Raw genomic sequence first — 19,807 nt, 5'->3', positions numbered from 1 at the left:
CTTTCTCTACTAACTTGCTCTCTATCAGTAGTCTTACACATGACTTGAATTGTAAAGTAACTTTTTTCCCATCTTACTGTGTCTTACAGGATCTGGTCACGGGGAAGGAGATTGGACGTGGTAAACTAGACAATGGACTTTATTTGCTCGAGCCGATTGGAGGATCTGCGTCTGCTTTGACCACATCTTCTAATCCAGTCCATTCAGTAATATCAGACCTTCATCAGTGGCACCGTAGGCTAGGTCACCCCCTCTCAGGAACTCTTAAGAAAATATTTCCTGATTGGGTTTCTCCTTGTAATGAGGATAATTTTTTTGTGAAGCCTGCATTTTTGCGAAGCAGACTCGTTCTTCTTATTTACCTTTTCTTTATAATAAAACAAATATTCCTTTTATGCTCATTCATATTGATGTGTGGGGTCCTTGCCGACGTGTGTTTATTACTGGCCATAGGTACATTGTTACTTTTATTGATTGTCACTCTCGTTCTACATGGATTTATCTTTTAAAACAAAAAAATGAAGTTTTTCGATGTTTTTGTGATTTTCATAATATGATTAAAACTTAGTTACACTAGACCAGTTGCGTTGATACGGCTGCCCAAAATGGGGTTGCCGAAAGGAAGAATCGGCATCTCTTAAAGATAGCCCGTTCCATTGTGATTGCTATGAATGTACTTGACCAATACTGGAGTGATGCTATACTCATTGCTTCTTACCTTATGAATATGATGCCCAGTAGGATACTTGGTTTTAAATGTCCTAATGAGATTCTTCAGGGAGCCTTTTCTTTTGTTATTCCCCCAAAGGTTTTTGGATGGGTGTGTTATGCCAGAATCACAGCCCACCCGAGTAAGCTGGTTCCCCGCGGCCTACGCTGCATATTTTTGGGGTATTCTGCTACTCAGAAAGGGTACAAATGTTATTATCATCCTTCCAGGAAAACCATTGTATCCATGGATGTAATTTTTCACTATACACCTCTCCAGGGGGAGAGTCTTAGAGGAGAGGTGTTCTTTTCGACTCTAGATCTTCCTATCACACACCAACACAACTTAAGAGTCCTAGAAGAGTTTTTTGACCAAGGGGAGACTTCGGCTACTATACTTGAGGACTCTAATCCTCCCCCTTCGTTTTCTGAACCATGTGAAGAACCTAGCCAGGGGGAGACCACTCCTGTGAGACACACTGTTGGGGTCATTCAAAACCAGATTGACTAGAATAAGGTGGTGTAGACTTATCAGAGGGAGAATTACAACCGGCTAAAGCAGGTGGAGAAAGGTGATATGTTACCACTTCAGTCTCCTGATCCAGAATCAGATTCTACTGTTCCCTTTAAGGTATCTTCTTCTGATCTTCCTATTGCTGTTAGAAAAGGGGTCAGATCTTGCACTCAACATCCCATGGCTAAATATGTTTCTTATAACTCTTTGTTTGACTCCTTCCGTGCTTTTATATCCTCTATGTCATGTGTATCTGTTCCTAAAAGTTGGCAGGAAGCCTATGTTGATAAGAGATGGAAGGCAACTATGGTAGAGGAAATGCAGGCAATGAAGAATAATGACACTTGGGAGCTGGTTACACTTCCTCTAGGAAAAAAACCAGTGGGCTGCAAATGGGTATTTGTGGTTAAATAAAATATGGATGGATCAGTGAATAAGTTGAAAGCTAGACTAGTTGTAAAGGGGTTTACCCAGACCTATGGGATTGATTATTAGGAGACCTTTGCCCCTGTTGCGAAACTAAACACTATCAGAGTTCTGTTATCTGTAGTTGTGAACAAAGACTGGAACTTGCACCAACTAGACATAAAGAATGCCTTCTTACATGGGGAGTTAGCAGAAGTCTATATGGAAATCCCACATGGTTTCTCTGATGACAATACTGCAGGGAAAGTTTGTCGGTTAAAGAGGTTAATTTATGGGTTAAAACAGTCTCCTAGATGCTGGTTTGGACGCCTCCTGAAGGCAATGACTTCTATTGGGTATAGGCAAAGCAATACTGATCATACACTATTTGTCAAAGTCAGGCACTAACAACACACTTCTTATTGTCTATGTAGACGATATTGTCATCACAGGGAATGATGGTGTTAAGAAATTCAAAAGTTTAAGGACTTTCTTGGCAGAGAGTTTGAAATTAAAGATCTAGGGAAGTTACAATATTTCTTAGGGATTGAGGTGGTTCGATCAAAAAAAGGTATATTCCTATCCCAAAGAGAGTATGTCCTAGATCTATTATCAGAGTGGGAATGTTGGGGTGTAAAGCAGTTGATACCCCTATTGAAGCTGGAGCTAAACTTAAAGAAAAAGAGGGAGAACCTGTGGACAAAGGAAGATACCAAAAGCTGGTAGGGAAGCTTATTTACTTGTCCCACACCAGGCCAGACATCGCTTATGCTGTAGGGATAGTGAGCCAATTCATGCATGATCCATATTTAGGTTATATGAAGGCTATTATCAGAATACTACAGTATTTGAAGGGAACTCCTGGAAAAGGAATACTTTTGTCACCCAGTGATAATCTAAAAGTATAAGCATACACTGATGCAGACTGGGCTGGATCTCCAGACAGGAAGCCAATTTCAGGTTATTGTACCTTTGTTGAAGGCAATCTAGTTACTTGGAGAAGTAAGAAACAGAATGTGGTAGCTTTATCTAGTACCAAAGCTGAATATAGAGCTATGGTTCGTGGAGTTTGTGAGCTACTGTAAAGTTCCAAACCCTATGATGTTATATTGTGACAACAAGGTTGCTATTAGTATTGCTAATAATCCGATACAACATGATCGAACTAAGCACATTGAAATTGACAGACAAAAAAAAGTTGGAACAAGGGCTTATCTGCACGCCTTTTGTAAGATCTGGAGACCAAGTAGCAGATGTTTTCACTAAGAGTTTGAACAGAAGAGATTTCCTTCCTATTGTAGGCATGTTGGGCATAACTAATATCTGTGCCTCAACTTGAGGGGGAGTGTTGGTTCTACTAGGAGTATAATTAGAGTTTGTATTCATGTAAAATTCTATTCCTTGTAATAGTGTACTTTCCACTTTATTATAAATAGAGGGCTTGAGATCATTGATCAATAAGCCATTCTACCATTCTCAACAACATGTGTAGTTGTTGAGGTTTGAACTTAGCGCGTTAATGTACAAGTGTATGATGTATTGAGTCTATTGACGTGTATAGCAAGTCGTTCTAGGATTTACTTCAGTATAGCAGTTTCCAACCTGGGATCTGATTCGAAACTCACATTTACTCTAATTTTTCCTAAATATGAGGGCACCAATCTTCATAAAGCATGAAATAAGCTGGATTAGTGAGTTTCAGCCCTAGATGACCTAATACCACTCAAATTGAGAAAGAAATATTCCAATGACTCAATGAGATCTTTTGCCAACTTGCATTTTGAGTAGGAGAGTGTTAGGTACTTAACCAGTTTCGCGAAGCTTCGAGTTGATGGAATGAGTTGAGTCAAGTCCTTTAACCTATCTCGTACTAGTCTGGCCCAATCTAGCACCCAAACACTAGAATGGGCCCTATTAGGTACATAACATACTGTCATGTGTAGTTGTTGTCCTCTATGGCTCTCACTCTAGGCAGCTCACCTTCCACTCAGCTTTGATACCAAATGTTAGGTACTTGACCAGTTTGCTAGAAACTCCAAAACTGATGGAACGAGTTGAGTCAAGCCTTTTAACCTACTCCATACTAGGCTGGCCCATTCTAGTGTCTATACACCAGACTGGGCCCTATTAGGCACATAATAGCGAGTGAGGTAACCCCCAAATTGAGGGCCAATATTCAAGATCAATCCAAGTGAGCCAGTAGTAAAATTAGAGTTTTGTCTTGTGGTTGTAGGAATATGGCTGAATATAGGGTTATAGGGTTGGAAATTTACTAGGACTACATTCAGTTGGGCTAGAAAATAGGTTTGGTTGAAATCCAATCCTAAACCTTGTTGTTATTTTAATTTCAGAATTGAATCTTCAAGTCTAGGGTTTAGGGAGATTAGGTTTGATAGAAATTAGGGTTTCCAGGAGTGGTGGCTAGGGTTAGGGTTAAGTCGAAGGTAAAGGAGGGGTAGGGGATGAAGATTCTAAAAGAAATAGTTTTTGGAGGAAGGGTGTTGGGGAAATCAAAGAAATCTTGACTTGTGTCTGAAGGACACAACATGAGCTTTATTTATATAGAAAACTTACCAAATTCAGAATAAACCAAATCTTCCCAGTGTGGGAATCTTATAAGAAAATAAAATCTTAGTGAAACTACTCCCAATAGGGAAATAACAAAAAAGGAAAGTGCTAACTAAATCTACCCAGGTCTTTTAATGCTCCCCCTGAAGTTGGAGCATAAATATTTTTCATGCCCAACCTGCCAAATGATACTACTAAACACCTTAATCAAGCTCTTTGTAAGCACATTAGCTTGCTATTTGTCTAAAGTAACAAAAGTGATACGAATCTACCTAGCCTCACTCATCTCTTTGATGAAATGTCTGTCAATATCCACATTCTTGGTATTGTCTTGTTGAACTAGATTGTGAACTATGCTAATTGTTGGTTTACTATTTGAGTACAACTATATATGAACCTTTGAATCTGACCCAATCTCCAGAAGTAGCACAATTAGCTATAGTACCTCACAAATTCCTTGAGCAATTGCCTTAAACTAAGCCTTGGCATTAGATCTTGCAAACTATACTTGTTTCTTGCTTCTGCACGTCACCAAGTTACCTCCCACATACGCACAATACCTAGAGGTAGATCTCCTATCATTTGGACAGCTTGCCTAGTCTGGCTTCGTATATGCCTCAATGTTTTAGTCCATGAGTTGAAATCAAAATTCCTTTTCCTGGATGGCCTTCAAGTACCTTAAGATACGATACACTGCATCTAAGTGTGAGATAGATCAACTTTCCCACCAACTTTTGATACCTCATATTGTCAACCGATTCTCCCTCTTTTTCCTTTAAGTGTAGGTTAGGTTCAATAGGAGTCTCAACAGGCTTAGACCCTAGCATCTTGGTTTCCTTGAGAAGATCCAGGGTATGCTTCCTTTGAGAGAGAGAGATACCACTGACGGAATATGCCAACTCTTGCCTTAGGAAATGTCTGAGCTTCCCCATATCTTTGATCTCAATCTAGTTCCTAAAAAGGTCTTCAATGCTGAAATCTCATCCTTGCTGTCGCCTTTGATCACAATATCATCTACATATACTAGAAGTATAGTAGTGTGAGAACCATCTCTCTTAATGAACAAAGTGTGGTCTGCATTGCTTTGCTTATAGCCATTCGGATCATGATCTTGTGGAACCTTATAAACCACGCTCTTGAAGATTGCTTCATCCCATACAACGCCCTTTTCAACTTACACATTATTGCATGAGTCTTGGTTGTGGAATGACCAGATGTCACATCCATGTACACCTTCTCTTGGAGTTCTTCATGCAGAAAAGCATTCTTGACATCTAATTGTTATAGACTCCACCCTTTTATTCATAGTACATGAAAGAACAATTCGATCTGTGTTCATCTTGGCAACAAGGGCAAATGTTTTCTAGTAGTCAATGCAATAAGTATGAGTAAAGCCTTGGGCCACTAATCTTGCATTGTCCCTCTCAACAGTCCCATCTGCCTTGTGCTTGATTAACCAGGGACTTGCACCAAACATCCTATTTCCAATTATGTTTCACATAAGTTCATATCGTTAGAAATTTCAGAGTTTCATTTCCTCCTTGTCCTTTACTTTTTGTTCCTAGCACTTGCCAGGAAGTATTATCTCATTCAAATTGGAAGGATGCTATGGATGAGGGAATGCGAGCTCTAGAGAAATACTGAACTTGGGAATTGTTGATATTGCCTACAGGAAAGCGGGCTGTTGGGTGCAAATGGGTGTTCGTGTGATGGAGTCCTGGCAGTAGTTGTAGGGGCTCGATGGAGGCAATTGAAGATAATAAAAAAGAGGTGGCTTGCGATGGAGTTCTGGCAATGTTATAGGGGCTCCAGGAAGCGATGGAAGGATAACTAAAAAGAGGTGGCTCTGGCGGTGGTTGCAGGGGCTTGATGGAGGTGATGGATGGCGGTAGTTGCAAGGATAGAGGTGTCGCAGGTTCAGTCACTGGTTTTCACCTTTTCTTTTTCTAGGTTGCCTAAGTCTTGTGATGCAAAAAAGGAAACAAAAAGGATTCATGGTCACAAGCGATGGTCTCAGTAGGGAAGAAAGTGGTGGAGCAGGCGGTTGTAGGTAGGGTGTCAATTTTGGGTTGTGGATGGATGGTGATGGGAGAGAAGGAAGTTTCTGGGAAGATTTCCAATTGTTGACAATGCTGCAAGTGGTTGGCAAGAAGTAGAGAAGAAGAAGAAGAAGAAGTAGAGATGATTCCCCCCCCCCCCTTTTTATGCTCTGTGATTGAGAGAGGATCAGAGTCTGGTGCTTAGTGATGGATTAGAGTTGGCTCTGATACCATGTTGGAATAATTAGAAAAATCCTTGACTTGTGTTTGAAGGACACAACAGGAGTTCTATTTATATAGAAAACTTATCAAATACAGAACAAACCAAATCTTCCCATTATGGGAATTTACAAGAAAATAAAATCTTGGTGGATCTACTCCCAGTAAGGAAATAACAAAAAAGGAAAGTATTAACTATATCTACCCAAGTCTTTCAACAAAGGTTTTGAAAGATCCAAGTGAAAAGGAAGGCTAAGGTTTCTAGGGTTTTGAAAATCTAGGGCAGCAAAGGAATTAGGGTTAGAGTAGGGTTAGGGTTGGTCCAAATGGGCTAAAATTGAGAGGGAAGGTCAGTAGGGTTGGGGGGATAAGGTTTGTAAAGTTTGGGACAGATCCAACGGTTAGACTGCCATAGATCTGACCTTGAATTTTAGCTTGTAGAAAAAGTCCGAAAATTCCACAAAGTTTCAGAAAAATAGAAAAGAGGGTGATCTGGTAATCAGGGTTATGGTTGTAGGGTTTTGGGGGATGAATATGGGTACTTCTAGGGTTTGAGTGTTAGGGAAAGGGGGGGGGGGGGGTTGGTGAAGATTTCCTTAAAAAACTGGGATTGGGAGAAGGGTTTGGCAATGGGGAGGGGTTGCCGCACGCTAGGGGGACAAGAAATAGAAGGGCTGCGAGGGAGGGGGTGGGGGTGGGTTGGGGCTTCTTGTACTTGTGGAAGAGGATGGGAGCTTGAAGAACTTTCAAATTGCAGAAATAATGAAGACAATACAGCCAGAAGTCTCTACAACTCTAACGTGGCATGTTCAATCCTCAAATTTTGTTCATCAATTATAATCTTAATTTTTACGAGCTAGAGAGGCTTTATTTATAATAGCCTTACATGATTGATCTCACATTTGGACTCAAACTTGGACTGTATCTAGACTTGGGACTTTGTCCTAATTTCTCCTAGGATGATCCGATTTACTAGCTATAGAGACCTTGTAAAAAGTGGACTGTAACGAATGGAATCCCTTTCTAATTGGGACTCCTAACCTAAGTAGGACTCTTTGATAACTTGTCCAAAACTAAACCAAATTCAAGAACAAAAGTAGATTTGGATCCTACTAATATACTGGATCCAACAAAAGGAATCTTTCCCTAATTAGGACTCCTAACTAGATTAGGACTCTTTCATAACTAAACAAACAGGGACTTAAATAACAAAATAAAAGTAGATATGGACTCCCAAAATTATTCTATATTCAACTAGACTCACGAGGACTCCAGAAAGGATGAAAATGACCAATTTGCTCTTGGTTAGATTCGGCCTTCCTAGAGGGCTGCAGGAAAAGGGCTTTCTCTTGGGGCTTTTTTTTTTTGGGGGGGGGGGGGGGAGGGGGGGTCTCCATCTGGTTACATCTGCGAGATTTTCTTCAAGTTCAAGATCTTGAATCATAATTAGTCATTATTAGCAAAATTATACCGTATTGCATTTATATGGATTCTGTTTTGCAAGAACAAGCATAGTATGTGCACTTATAATTGCTATATATTCTAAAAGTAATCATACGTTGCAGGCCTAGGGTGCATAGGTGACCCTCGGGTGGGCTTGTTGCCTAGGCATTCTTCTGTGCCCCTGGCTCATCTAGTCCCCTGAAAATATATTGAGTTGATCTCTATGATTGTATGATCCATATATGATGAATTTCTGAAACCGTGGCACGTTATGCTGTTGTGATTCTGATATGCCGTTCACAGTGCTGTCCATTTGACAGATTTGACATTTTTCTACAGGATTGTAAAGGGAACAAGGTCAGATGTGTCTGATGTTGTGCAAGCTGACGAATTTGAGTATAAAGATCCTGTTGATGGTTCTATCTCAAAGCACCAGGGCATAAGATATCTGTTTGCAGATGGATCACGATTGGTAATTGATACTTCTCCTCATCCTCTATTAAATATTCTTTATTCAGAGCAATCTCTGAGCTAGAGCACCAGAAGTTGGAGCTTTATGTTGGTAATTAGCTGACCACCAATAATTGACATCTGGATTCAGGAATCATTTGGAAAGAGATTAACTCAGTCTTAATTGGTCTGGCAATTTGTAAATTTAAATTTGGATTGATTTGAGAATTAATGTGTTATGCTAAAAATCTGGGAATGCGAATTACGTATGAAAAAGAAATATTCCATTTTTATGAAGTTGTGAATTTCTTGAATGATGTATTTTATTAACATTTTAACTGCAACGCCTGCAATGATTCTGAAATTTTCAAAGGAAAATAATTTGGTTCCTGAATTATTCACAACTTTTCTGTTTGGGACTGAATCATTTGGTTCACATAATCTATTTGCTATTCATGTACTCTAAAAGATTTCACAATTTTTCTGGCATTTTCTAACAAATGTTTAGTTGGTTTAGATTTCTGGCTTATTTATTCATGAATTTGCTACCCTCACCATATTATGACTTTTGTAAGATGGTAGATGCCAACAAAAAATTAATATATGTTGGGAAGAGCAGGGGTCATGCAAGAAGTGATTTTGCATAATTAATTACCATCACATGCTTAAGTATCATTATTGTTCACAATTTAATTGCTTGTTCATTTATTGTTATACTTGAAAATTGTGTTTACTTAAATCTCTTTTAAAAGGTTTTGTTGTGTTGCTTCCTCAAACCATGATTTCAGGTTTTCCGCCTCTCTGGAACTGGATCAGAAGGTGCAACCATCCGTCTTTACATTGAGCAATATGAGAAGGATGCTACAAAGACTGGTCGGGATTCCCAAGATGCATTAGCCCCTCTTGTAAGAACTCAGTCCTTAAACTCTGATCTTCGTCCTGATCTGTTGTCATCATGCTTGGGCTTGACTGTTGTGGCATTTGACTGCAGGTTGAGGCTGCTCTTAAGCTTTCCAAGATGCAGGAGTTCACTGGACGATCTGTTCCAACTGTTATCACATAGAACAACTGCTAAATACAGCAGATTTTGAAGTATGTCTTAAGTTATTTCTTATCATCACATCTTCAGTTGTGGAGATTTAAATAGTAACAGTCAAATACTTGAGATCAGATGTCGGCCGGTAGTTTTCCAATTATTCCAATTTATCTGGTCATTAATGTGAGTGAGTCATATATATTTAAGAGTGCAGTTGATGTATTTAGATCATTTTGGCAATAATGTGAGCGGGTCATATATATTTGAGAGTGCTCTTGATGTATTTAGATCATTTTGGCAATAATGTGAGATTCAGAAAAAGAGAACTTTTGAGTTCTTAATTCTTTGCAGGATCTGTGGCAGTGGTATTTCCTTGATTCCGGTTTTAGCTTTACAATCTGGTTGGTGCTTATCTCCTGGTCCTACTTTTAGTCCTCTCTTGATGGCAGATGGTTTATATCACAACCCTATGGCAACTTCCACCCTTTCTGTGGTATTTAAAAGTTACGTTTGTCCATTTTTCAGTATTTTTCTACTAGTGTGTTCATTTCTCAGTATTTCCTTGTGGCTTTCAGATTTGATATGGGTTATAGAGGTAGGACACAATTATTTTGATAATATTGTGTTTTTAGTAGTTGATAATTCTGTGAGTTTTTAGTTGTGGGCATCCAAGGAGGGTCGACAGAAGTGTAAAATGCATGGTTTTAACTCGAGTACCTCAGTGCAAGGGAAGTAGAATCTTTCTTGGTGAGCTGACGATGCCTGTGTACAATTATAAGGAGTACATCAAGGTGTAAGGGAATGCCACTAGCCTTTCTCCAAATGAAGGTTAAAATACTTTGGGTTAGTGTCTAGGACAAATAGGTAATGAGCAAGTATGAAGCAAATCAACTGTCATGAAATACTACACATCTCTTCATCCTAAGCTCTTTGACACATGTTCTGCTCAAGAAGAAAGTTAGCTCTCAAGGATATAAGATCATGTCCTTGTGTGCGGTTCCCTAGCCGGTGTGTGATCTTCTCTGCCCGTGTTTTCTTAGAGAAACCTGTCTCCTTCCTCTTCTTCATCTTGTCTTCCCTTCCTTTCTGCAAGCTATCTGAGATCGAACACTTGGGAATTGATTGATTTCTGAGTGGTATGTGGTTAGAATCAGGCAAGAAAAGCCGTAATAAGCAGATCCAAGTTATCCCCTGCTCTGCGAGGCTTTTTAAAGCACTGCAGCCACATCTTATCCTCCTCCATATATCCATAGTTAAAAAATGTTTCACCTGGAAAAAAGAAAAAGAAAGAGTCACACTGGAGAGATGATGGTCAATGGAAATTTCGCTTTGTTGACTTTTGGCAATATATAGAAAACCATCCCGTGTTACTGCTGCCTCCTTAGCTAATAAGTCTGCGACCAAATTGGATTCCCATAGTATATGCTGAAACTGAACTGAAGGAAGAGATCCAGCCAAAGATCAGATGTCGTTGATAGTATGAAACAACTTCCAAAGGATATTTGAAGTACCTTTGAGGATTGTTCTCAAAGCTTGGTTATCGCTTTCAATTTGTGTTTGCTGCAGATGAAAAGAAATGCTCCACTTTTGGCAAGTTCCTCTAATTACTAAACATACCAATCTCTTCAATCCGAGATTGCTCCTTGTACCCAACCTCTACTCTTCACAACATCACTTGAAATGCTGCCATTAATGGCTCAAGATTTGTAACCAGTTTAAGCAAGGGGCAGCTAATAAAGGAGGCTAAACTCCAAACTAGTAACAATCCCTATTTTTCTTTGGGAGAGAATTGAGATTTGTCCGGGTTAGCTGACGTGCACCTTGACTACATTTTCAAGGGATAGTTATTATATATAACTTAAATAATAAATATAAAATGGGGCTTTGCCCCAAGCCCGAAGGAGTCGAACTCTTGACAAGCTAGTGGCAATCTCTTCCCATCATTTCAGTGTTTCATGGATTTGAGCCAGAAACTCAATGAACTGACGATGATAAGTACATTTTGTTAGGGTTAGGGTTTAAGTACAAGGTTGCTTAAAACATTACATCCTGATTATCTAGTTTGGAATACCCAAATCGTTGCTTCCAACTAGTATTTATAGACCAACACTAGGTTTTACGGTTTGTTGGACTCTCCCACAAATGCCCATTACACCGTTGGATCGTAACTGATCCGATGATCTATCTTAGAACATACGTTGGGTATAACTCAAATACTTCAACCATATTTGAGTATGACTCAGATACCTCAACACATTTCCCTAGAATTACCCTTCTTGTCTTGATGGAATTGATGTCAAATCATCTCTCTTCATGATAAAGGACTTGACGATGCAATGCTCGCTAACTATAGATCCAGAGGAGGAGGTGAAGGCTTGGAGTTGACGTCGATGCTACAAAAGAAAGAGAAATCTCTGAGGCTAAACCCAAATTTTCATCTCACAAGGACAGTAATTTTCATGTATCTTATTGTCTGTAGGTTTTGTTTATAGTCTTATTTCTAAAGAATCAACTGGTTGTATACTTGTATTATCATCCCCTGGTCCAAATGGTCTGTGATCATTAGTATGTGTTTAGTGAGAGAGCATACTCAAAGCTTCACCTTCGAATCTTCTAGTATTTTCATCTTCGTTAGTTTTATAGCTCGATGTAGATAGTAAGACTTCAATGCCAGCCTTTTTAATAGAAGACTCCATTCTTCAATCACTGATAAGAATGCAAGTGTAGAGTCAGACGAAATTAAATTAAATTCATAGTTACATAGAGCAGAGAGTTTTGCACGTACAAAGAAATGCGTAGGAGACTCCAATGTTGTTGTTCTCTTTGCCATCCAATCGGCAGAGCCATATTTGCTTCTCTATTAGTATGGAGTAATGATGATATTTCCATGGCAAATCTACCAACTCTTGGCCTGAATCGCCAGACTAATTAATCCTTGTCATCCTTCCTTGATGTTGAGCTGTCGTTTCAAAATAATCGATTGCTTGTGAAGAGTCAGACTTCATGTAAACACGTAGCATATTTCTTTCTACTGCATAGCATATGCCTACACAAATAGCATGGAGCTCAGTTTCAAGAACACTTATCTTCTAGTATTTTCATCTTCGTTAGTTTTATAGCTCGATGTAGATAGTAAGACTTCAATGCCAGCCTTTTTAATAGAAGACTCCATTCTTCAATCAACATTACAATAAGAATGCACAGTGTAGAGTCGGAACCAAATTCAATTCAATTCAATTCATAGTTACATGGATTAGAGATTTTGCATGTATATCAATATGCCATCAATCAAGACGTTGAAATTCATTTTCATGCATTTGTAGAAATTTCAACCCAGTCCAATGATCACATCCGTTGAGTATGGCTCATATGCTTTACATTGTGTTGTCGGCGAGGGTGTGGGGGTAGCGCCCCCATAGCCTATAGAGGGTCCATGTTTCTATGGGCCTCGAGTTTCTTTACAGTTTGGGCTTGGGCCCATGAATAGCTATGACTTAGGATTTCTAAGTCCATTTATATGTTCACTTTGAGAATAATATATATAGTTAAAAACCTATGTTAGAAGTAGCCTCACATTGAGGTGAACCAGGGTAAATCCGTCTCTCTTTGTTCTTTGTTTTCTATTCAATTGTACGTGATTGATCGCTCTAATCCTAACAACATCCAACTGATTTTGTGAACGTACTAACATGCACACATATGTGGATAGCATTTCTTCTACCTAAACAAGTTTTAAATCACTTAAATCCCACCCTAACCACTAGTTTAAGGCCTGTTTGGTTACATGAGTCTGGAGATTTCAAATCTATAGAATTCAAATCTATGGAGTCATAATTCATAAAATTAACTGTTTGTTTGTGGAATAAAATATGTGGATTCATCCTAAAAAATTATTTGGTCGATGTGGTTTTTGTGAATGTGCAAATATTTAGCGTTTTTATAAATAGTAATGAAATCTCTGAATTTTACCCCATACCCATAAATCTACATATTCATGTTTTTAGTGTAAAAAGGTGAATCCAAAGATTTTTACAACCAAACTGGTATAAATCTCAGATTTGTGAATCCAGAGATTTCAAATATTTGGATTCATGTAACCAACCAGGCCCTTAGGGAGTCTGGATCATCTCTTCATCTGACAATTTTCGACCACATAATAAAGGGTGGGGCTCATATAGGACAAGTGAGATTTTATTTATTTTTATTTTTTTAACATTTACAATTAAACCCTTCCCTTACTGTATGGTTCAAAACCATCAAAAAGGCACATTGTTCTCCCTTAACGAGCTGCCAATCACTAATTGCTGCCAGTTTCTTTCTCGATACATGGGGCATCCCCTACCCAATCAGCAAAGCTTAATACAATTTTCTATTGCTTGTGGGTGGAGATGTGACAATCCTTTTGTCGTCTAGCACACCATTTGAGGAATAAATACAACCAGGTCTTTGGAAACCAATTAATTAAAAAACAAAATTTTGATTAGAAATTTTTTGATATAACTATATAAGACACAAGTTTTAGACATACAATCCATATTCTCTGAATCTTTTGTATTATTCCAATTCTTTTGTAGTAACTTAGAGTTTTTCATTTTATAGTTTTAATTAATTTTTATTTATTTATTTTTAATATTATCTTCACATCTTAAGTTTAAAATTTCAAAAATTATATATTTTACAAGCTTTATAAGGATTTATGATTACAAAACGAAGAAGTTACAAAGGAAGTATTCTTGTTATTTAAATTTTTTGACTTGCTTACATCAGCACACTTAACTGTGATAACGTAGGCGTCTGATTTTTTTGCTTTTATGACTCAACGTAGGCGTCATCTGTTTGATAAATTAGATATAGAGGGGATGACATTATTTTGAAGGTAATTCAGGGTGTTGCGAGGACAACTTCTCAATACAAATTAAATAACTGACACAATTTACTGCAACATGAGAAGTGACAAGATATTATAGCATACCTAAGTGAAGTCACACGCCATAATAGGTTTATGGGCCGGAGGAGTAAGGGACTCCGGCGGCTGCAATCCAAGAACCACCACCTAAGAAGCTTGCAACAGTGAACTTCTGTGCATCAGAGCTGCTCATGATATGATAACCTGCCCACTTAACTCGACCTCCAGTGCTTGAGCCCGGTCCAGTATTCATGTATTCTCCATAGTAAAGAGTGCTCAAAGCAAAATTGCCACTCCATTCGAGCCACCCAGCAGGATCTATCAAGCTATCAAGAAAACTTGTCATGACAACAGTCCTTGAATATTTCATATATGGCCGCCCCAGGTAAGTCCGAAACGAACCCTGTTCAGCTTTCAAGTCTGAAGCGGCTGTGATTCTGCAATTATGGATTGTTATGCCAGTGTTCTCGTTAGGATCAGTTCGTCCTTGGGCAGTCACCGTGTTCTTCTGGTAGCTCATGGGTTTTCTCACATAGATGTTGCAGTTCTGAAACATTACTACAGCATCTCCAAAAATGAAGTCTACGGTGCCATAGATGTCACAGTAGCTGTAGAATTGGCGTTGTGAGTAGACATACAAGGTGTCTTGGTAACCTTTGAAGCTACACTGATAGAAAACTGACTGATCTGAGCCAGAACGGAATGCAACTGCTTGGTGCTTCTGAGGTCCTGCTGTGTTTTGGAAGGTTATGGCCTTGGCTATGAAACCGTCGCCCATGGCAGCTGAGGTGTGAGAAAAAACACGGTTAACCATGTAAACCTTAAGAGGATTAATTGCATTACAACAAGCTTAATCTGTCTTATCTCTCTTCAATATAATTTACTTTTTCCAAGGAAATTCAAATCGAAGGACGGGTTTATTTCACATTTCCTTATCAGAGAGCAGACGTATTATCTTTTCATGGTGAGAGAGAAGACAAATCCAGCATTTTTAGAGTTCCGGTCGTACTTCGCATCGTACAACAGCTTGTACGCAGAGATGAACCGGATCGTACTTCTAATTTTTTTTTCTCTCTTTTATTAGAATTGCATTATATACCATTAGATAAATTTTTAAATTTTTTTTTCTTCATTTATACAAATATATCAAAGGAGAAAGGAAAACATAAAAACAAAAATGAAATAAAAAATTCCTATAAAAGAGTGGGAGAGGAAAAATTAAAAAGAAAAGAAGAAAAATATACTATAGAAATCCTCAGCGTGGCTTACTTGTTAAAAAACTATTACTTTTATGTAGAAAATGAGAGTTTAAATTTTCTTAAGCCAGATCGAGGCACGAAAATAGAGGGATCTTCTATAGAAAACTGAAAGGAGAATTGAGTCTTCTCATGTAGATCACCTCCCATCATGCAGGAAAGTCTCTCAGCATGTAAACCTTTTTCTCTGGGGAAGGTTTCAACATATGATCCCGAAAAGATGTAATACTTGGAGAAAGAAAACTGAAGAAAAAAAAATCTTTCAAGGAAAAGGAAGAACAGAGGAATAAGTTGAGGTTCCAAGAAAGAGAGCTCACCAAGGGTGGCTGATCTGAAAGTTGTGGAGCCATCTTGGACGTTCTTATTACCTGTAATGATGGTGGCATCCATCCCGTCTCCTATTAACATTATGTTCTTCATTGATTTTGTTATCTCAACGTTCTCTTGGTAAATACCCCCCTTCACATATATAACAAATCTTGAAGTCCCACTCCTCAACGAGGATGAAGCAGAAATAGCTTCAGAGAGGGTTTTGTAATTACCAGACCCATCAGCAGCCACCACTGTATCAGCTTGTGAGGCTGCTGTTGTTGACTGGAGAAGCTTTCTGTCAGCAGCAGAGACCCATGAAGGGAACCCATCAGAAAGCAAGCGTCTGGTTCCACCTGGCTTACCAGACAGTGCTGAAGCTGCCTGTTTGTTTATAGCAAGAGAGTTACTAAGTAACTTTGAGAAATCTCCCAACATGGAAGGTAAGGAAGACACAAATGAAGCTGAGTTGAGTTCCATAAACCCATTTTGACATGTCTGTTGATTGGCAACAGCTGCACTAAGCCATGTTTGGGTATCTTCCCAACTGTTAGATTTTAATACACGATTGAGCTTGCTAACCGTGTCATTATAGAGCTCCACACAGTCAGCCCATGCTGCCTTGGCTGGCTTGTGGAAAGAGCTCAAGTCCATGGATGAAATGTGACTATGGGCTAGTTGAGCATGTTTCATAGTGACCCTGAGAGCTACATAACGGAAACTACTTGAGTTGGCAAGAAGATTAGAGGTAATGAAGGATTCACATATCTGGGGGTATGGTGTTTGGTCACAAGATGAAAAATTGGTGTAACTAGTAGCCACCCTGGAGAAAAACGCAAGAAGAAAGACACTCACAAGAACTCTAGAAAGAAGCTTGAAATCCATACGACTAACCTAAAACTTAAACTAGAGACTATTAGACCTGGCTTATTACTCTTAAGGAGCAATGGATCAACCCTGAAAGTTGTGCACACTTTATTTATGGTTGAATCGAGTAGTATCAATGGTGGATGCTTGAATTAACGCGTTTAGATTTTTAAAAAAATCTGTCTGCTGGACCATGCGTGACGCTTACGTGAAAAAAGAAGATTGGCTTGTTTGTGGTTTCGGAAGTCCAAATAGTCTTTTCTTTGAAGGGGTTGCACTGAGCCATTAGGTTCTGGAGCCTACATAAGGCGATTAACACTCAGAAACTCTAAGTTGGTCTGGTCTCCTTAGCTTTTTCTCTTTGGTCTGGAATAGCCTCTAAATGGTCCCCGCCCTTATTAAAATGGTTAAGGAGATTAGGAGCGACACAGAAAGATAGAGGATGGCTGTTGGCACCATCATCTTCTCTCTACTAATAAATTGGAAAGATTTTTTCACTTTTCTACAGATGTATCATCATCAAGGATCACCCCAATCATGCACCATGTATTAGGACGAACGGAAAAAAAATAAAAATTCATATATTGAATATTCAACCAAACAAAATAATTCAGAGATTTAACGTGTTTTGTACGTCAATGCAATGTGATGTGTCACAAGCATTGAAAAAGAAATTTTCACCATGTAGAAACAAAAAGAATGGAAATCTTACAATCAATTGCCGAAACAACCTTACAAATAAAACAAAAATTCCAATGTCCGTCCATTTGGTTGGTTTGTGACTTTGACTCAATGCCTCTGCTTCCATCACAAATCTTCTAAGTCAAGTGAATTTACCTTCAAAATCAGATATAAAAATTGGGGTGACAACAAAATAGCATGTTATGAGTAACTTTAAGATAAAATATGAGGAGAAGATGCCAGTCTATGAGACAAAAAGTAATATAAGGTCTTAAAATTAGATTCTCCGTAGGCAAAGTACCAGTAACTAAAGAACATTTTTAATGGCCATATGTGCAAAACCATGTGACCCGGTCGTCTCCCTTGTGCATATAGAACAAACAAGCCAGAGGAAGTTTCTGGGTTTGCTAGGGATGGAGACTTGGGTCTATAATGGCTGTCACACGTTCCTGTACATTGAAAACAAGCATTCACCAAATGAGTTTTCCGCAGGGACCAAATTTGACGTTGATGCAGGCGACTGGGTCGACGATTCTTTCATAGAAAGAAGAATTTTCCAATAGTCTTAACAGCGACAATTTGTCTTCCTGGGTGAGGTTGAGGGCAAAGCGAATTATGAGAATTATCTCATCGAGATCTTATTGTACTCCTTCGATTTGTTGGTAATCGAAAATTGTGATATTAATGAAGGAAAGCACTGGTGGTTTGCGAATTATCTTGGCAAAAATCTCAGTTCATGATTTTCTTGTAACATAAGACCATTCTTCGTTGATGCTTTGGTAGAAGTCGCTTGGCTCTGATCTCTATTCACTGAGAATTTAGGTTTCAATTATAGCATCTTCTCCAGCGGTTTGGTGGACATATCTTAACTAAAGGCTTGTCATCGACAAAATTCAGTCTTTATATGACAAGTTGAATGGTAACCCTAAAGAACCCTTCAACTTGAAATGGTGCATTAATTGAGACATCGAAAAAGATTCCGTTCTGTGCATTAAGCGTCCTGCCAAATTTCGGACCATCAGATCTGAGATCTTGTTCTTAATGGTGGAGATCAAAATCTTGATCGAGATCTCTATCAAATTGTCAATAATGTCTCACTGAACGGTCCAGTGAATTTAATGCGCGTGAATTTAATGCGCAGGAGTGAAGGAAGGTCTTTCATATGTAGTCGTAGGCTTTTATCATTAAATTAGTATTTCAGTTCCTCTTGTATTTGTACTTTTCTCGGTCTTGTCTATTAGGGGTGTCAATTTGCAATTTGAACCATTAAAGCCAAATCCAACCGCCAATTATAGTTCGAATTAGCCCAAACGGAATCTTAATGGGTTGTGTTTGGGCTGATGGGGGCAAAGCCCGTATGTTTTGGCTGGTTCGGGCCAGCCTGTGTGCAGCCCTGTTAGCCCATTAGTTATACTAAATATAGTTTTGAAGAGGTTTAAGTAGATTAGTTCTACTAAACCCTTTTCTTTTTTAGGGAAGTTTTAGTTTTTTTTTTATTAAGATATAGTTTTAGAGAAAAAGTTTTCTATTCATTAGCATCCACATTTTTGAAACATCCATAAGTTTAATTTTTAGGTTCACTTCTCTAATATATTTCAAATTTAAATTAAACCGAGTGCCATCAAAATACCTTTTGCTTAAAATGCTTTCTATTTTATGCTCAAAATTTATTGTTTGAGAGTGAATAATAATATTTTGTAATGATCTTAAAACCGTCCCAACCCAAATTACACTAAATCGAAACCGTTATTTTGCAAATGGGTTGTGTTTGGATTTGGTGTTTTTCAACCTGAAACCATTAAACTCAAACCAAACCTTCTCAAACTACACCGTTGACACCCTTATGCCTATTCATGGCTTAAAAGAGATTGACTAGATCTCTTGGCTCTTCTTTTGGGTTTTACATTTTCAATTTAGCTTGTGGCTTGAAATGGGAAACTGATATGAATGCTATTAAAGGCTCAATTGAAGTTGTAATAAATAAGAGACAGAGTAGTTTTTTCATGGCGCCTATTTAAGTTGGGTCTAAATTCTTGACTGCCTATTTAAGTGAGAAATATATCAAATTGTCCACTTTTCACTTTTTTTCAAAATATCAAGTTATCCACTATTAATTTTTCTATTCACTTTGAAATTGAAATGACCATTTTGCCCATGGGGTGAAGGGAAATATAAGTTTTAATTGTTACCAAACTTTTGGGTGCTTTGTACAATGGTTAAGAAAAAAGAACTGACGACCCTTAGAACCACCCTAATTTCCAAGATGCACCACCATTGAACTATGATCAAAAACTCCCGGGTTGAGAAATTGGGCATAGGCTGAAGGGAAAAAAATCCAACCACCAGTTGTTAATGAACACCCTGTCCAATTTCTTAACAATTCGTGCATCACCAAGAGAATTATTA

General features: G+C 38.4%; 2 protein-coding genes across 2 annotated transcripts in view; one reads left to right on the top strand and one right to left on the bottom strand.

Moving 5' to 3' along the window:
• The window catches only part of LOC149024799 (phosphoglucomutase, cytoplasmic), a 50,816-nt gene extending 40,993 nt beyond the window's left edge, over positions 1-9,823 (top strand). The window contains exons 16-18 of the mRNA XM_089144996.1: positions 8,236-8,368; positions 9,135-9,251; positions 9,338-9,823. Coding sequence (XP_089001122.1) covers positions 8,236-8,368; positions 9,135-9,251; positions 9,338-9,409 — 322 coding nt within the window. The 3' untranslated portion in view covers positions 9,410-9,823. The remainder of the gene's footprint in view (positions 1-8,235; positions 8,369-9,134; positions 9,252-9,337) is intronic.
• A 4,424-nt stretch (positions 9,824-14,247) lies between these two features.
• LOC149024798 (pectinesterase-like) lies at positions 14,248-16,823 on the bottom strand. The gene is made up of 2 exons (XM_089144995.1): positions 15,862-16,823; positions 14,248-15,071 (listed from the first exon to the last, which is right to left on the bottom strand). The coding sequence occupies exons 1-2, from the start codon at positions 16,736-16,738 to the stop codon at positions 14,383-14,385; spliced, it is 1,566 nt and encodes a 521-aa protein (XP_089001121.1). The 5' UTR covers positions 16,739-16,823; the 3' UTR covers positions 14,248-14,382.
• Between the last annotated feature and the right edge of the window lie 2,984 nt (positions 16,824-19,807).

This window comes from Hakea prostrata, chromosome 2 (genome assembly GCF_041222555.1).
Source record: "Hakea prostrata isolate BN-2017 chromosome 2, UWA_Hpros_2, whole genome shotgun sequence".
NCBI classification, from domain to species: domain Eukaryota; kingdom Viridiplantae; phylum Streptophyta; class Magnoliopsida; order Proteales; family Proteaceae; genus Hakea; species Hakea prostrata.
The sequence above is the reverse complement of the archived record's forward strand: the minus strand, read 5'-3'. Positions and strand labels throughout refer to the sequence as shown.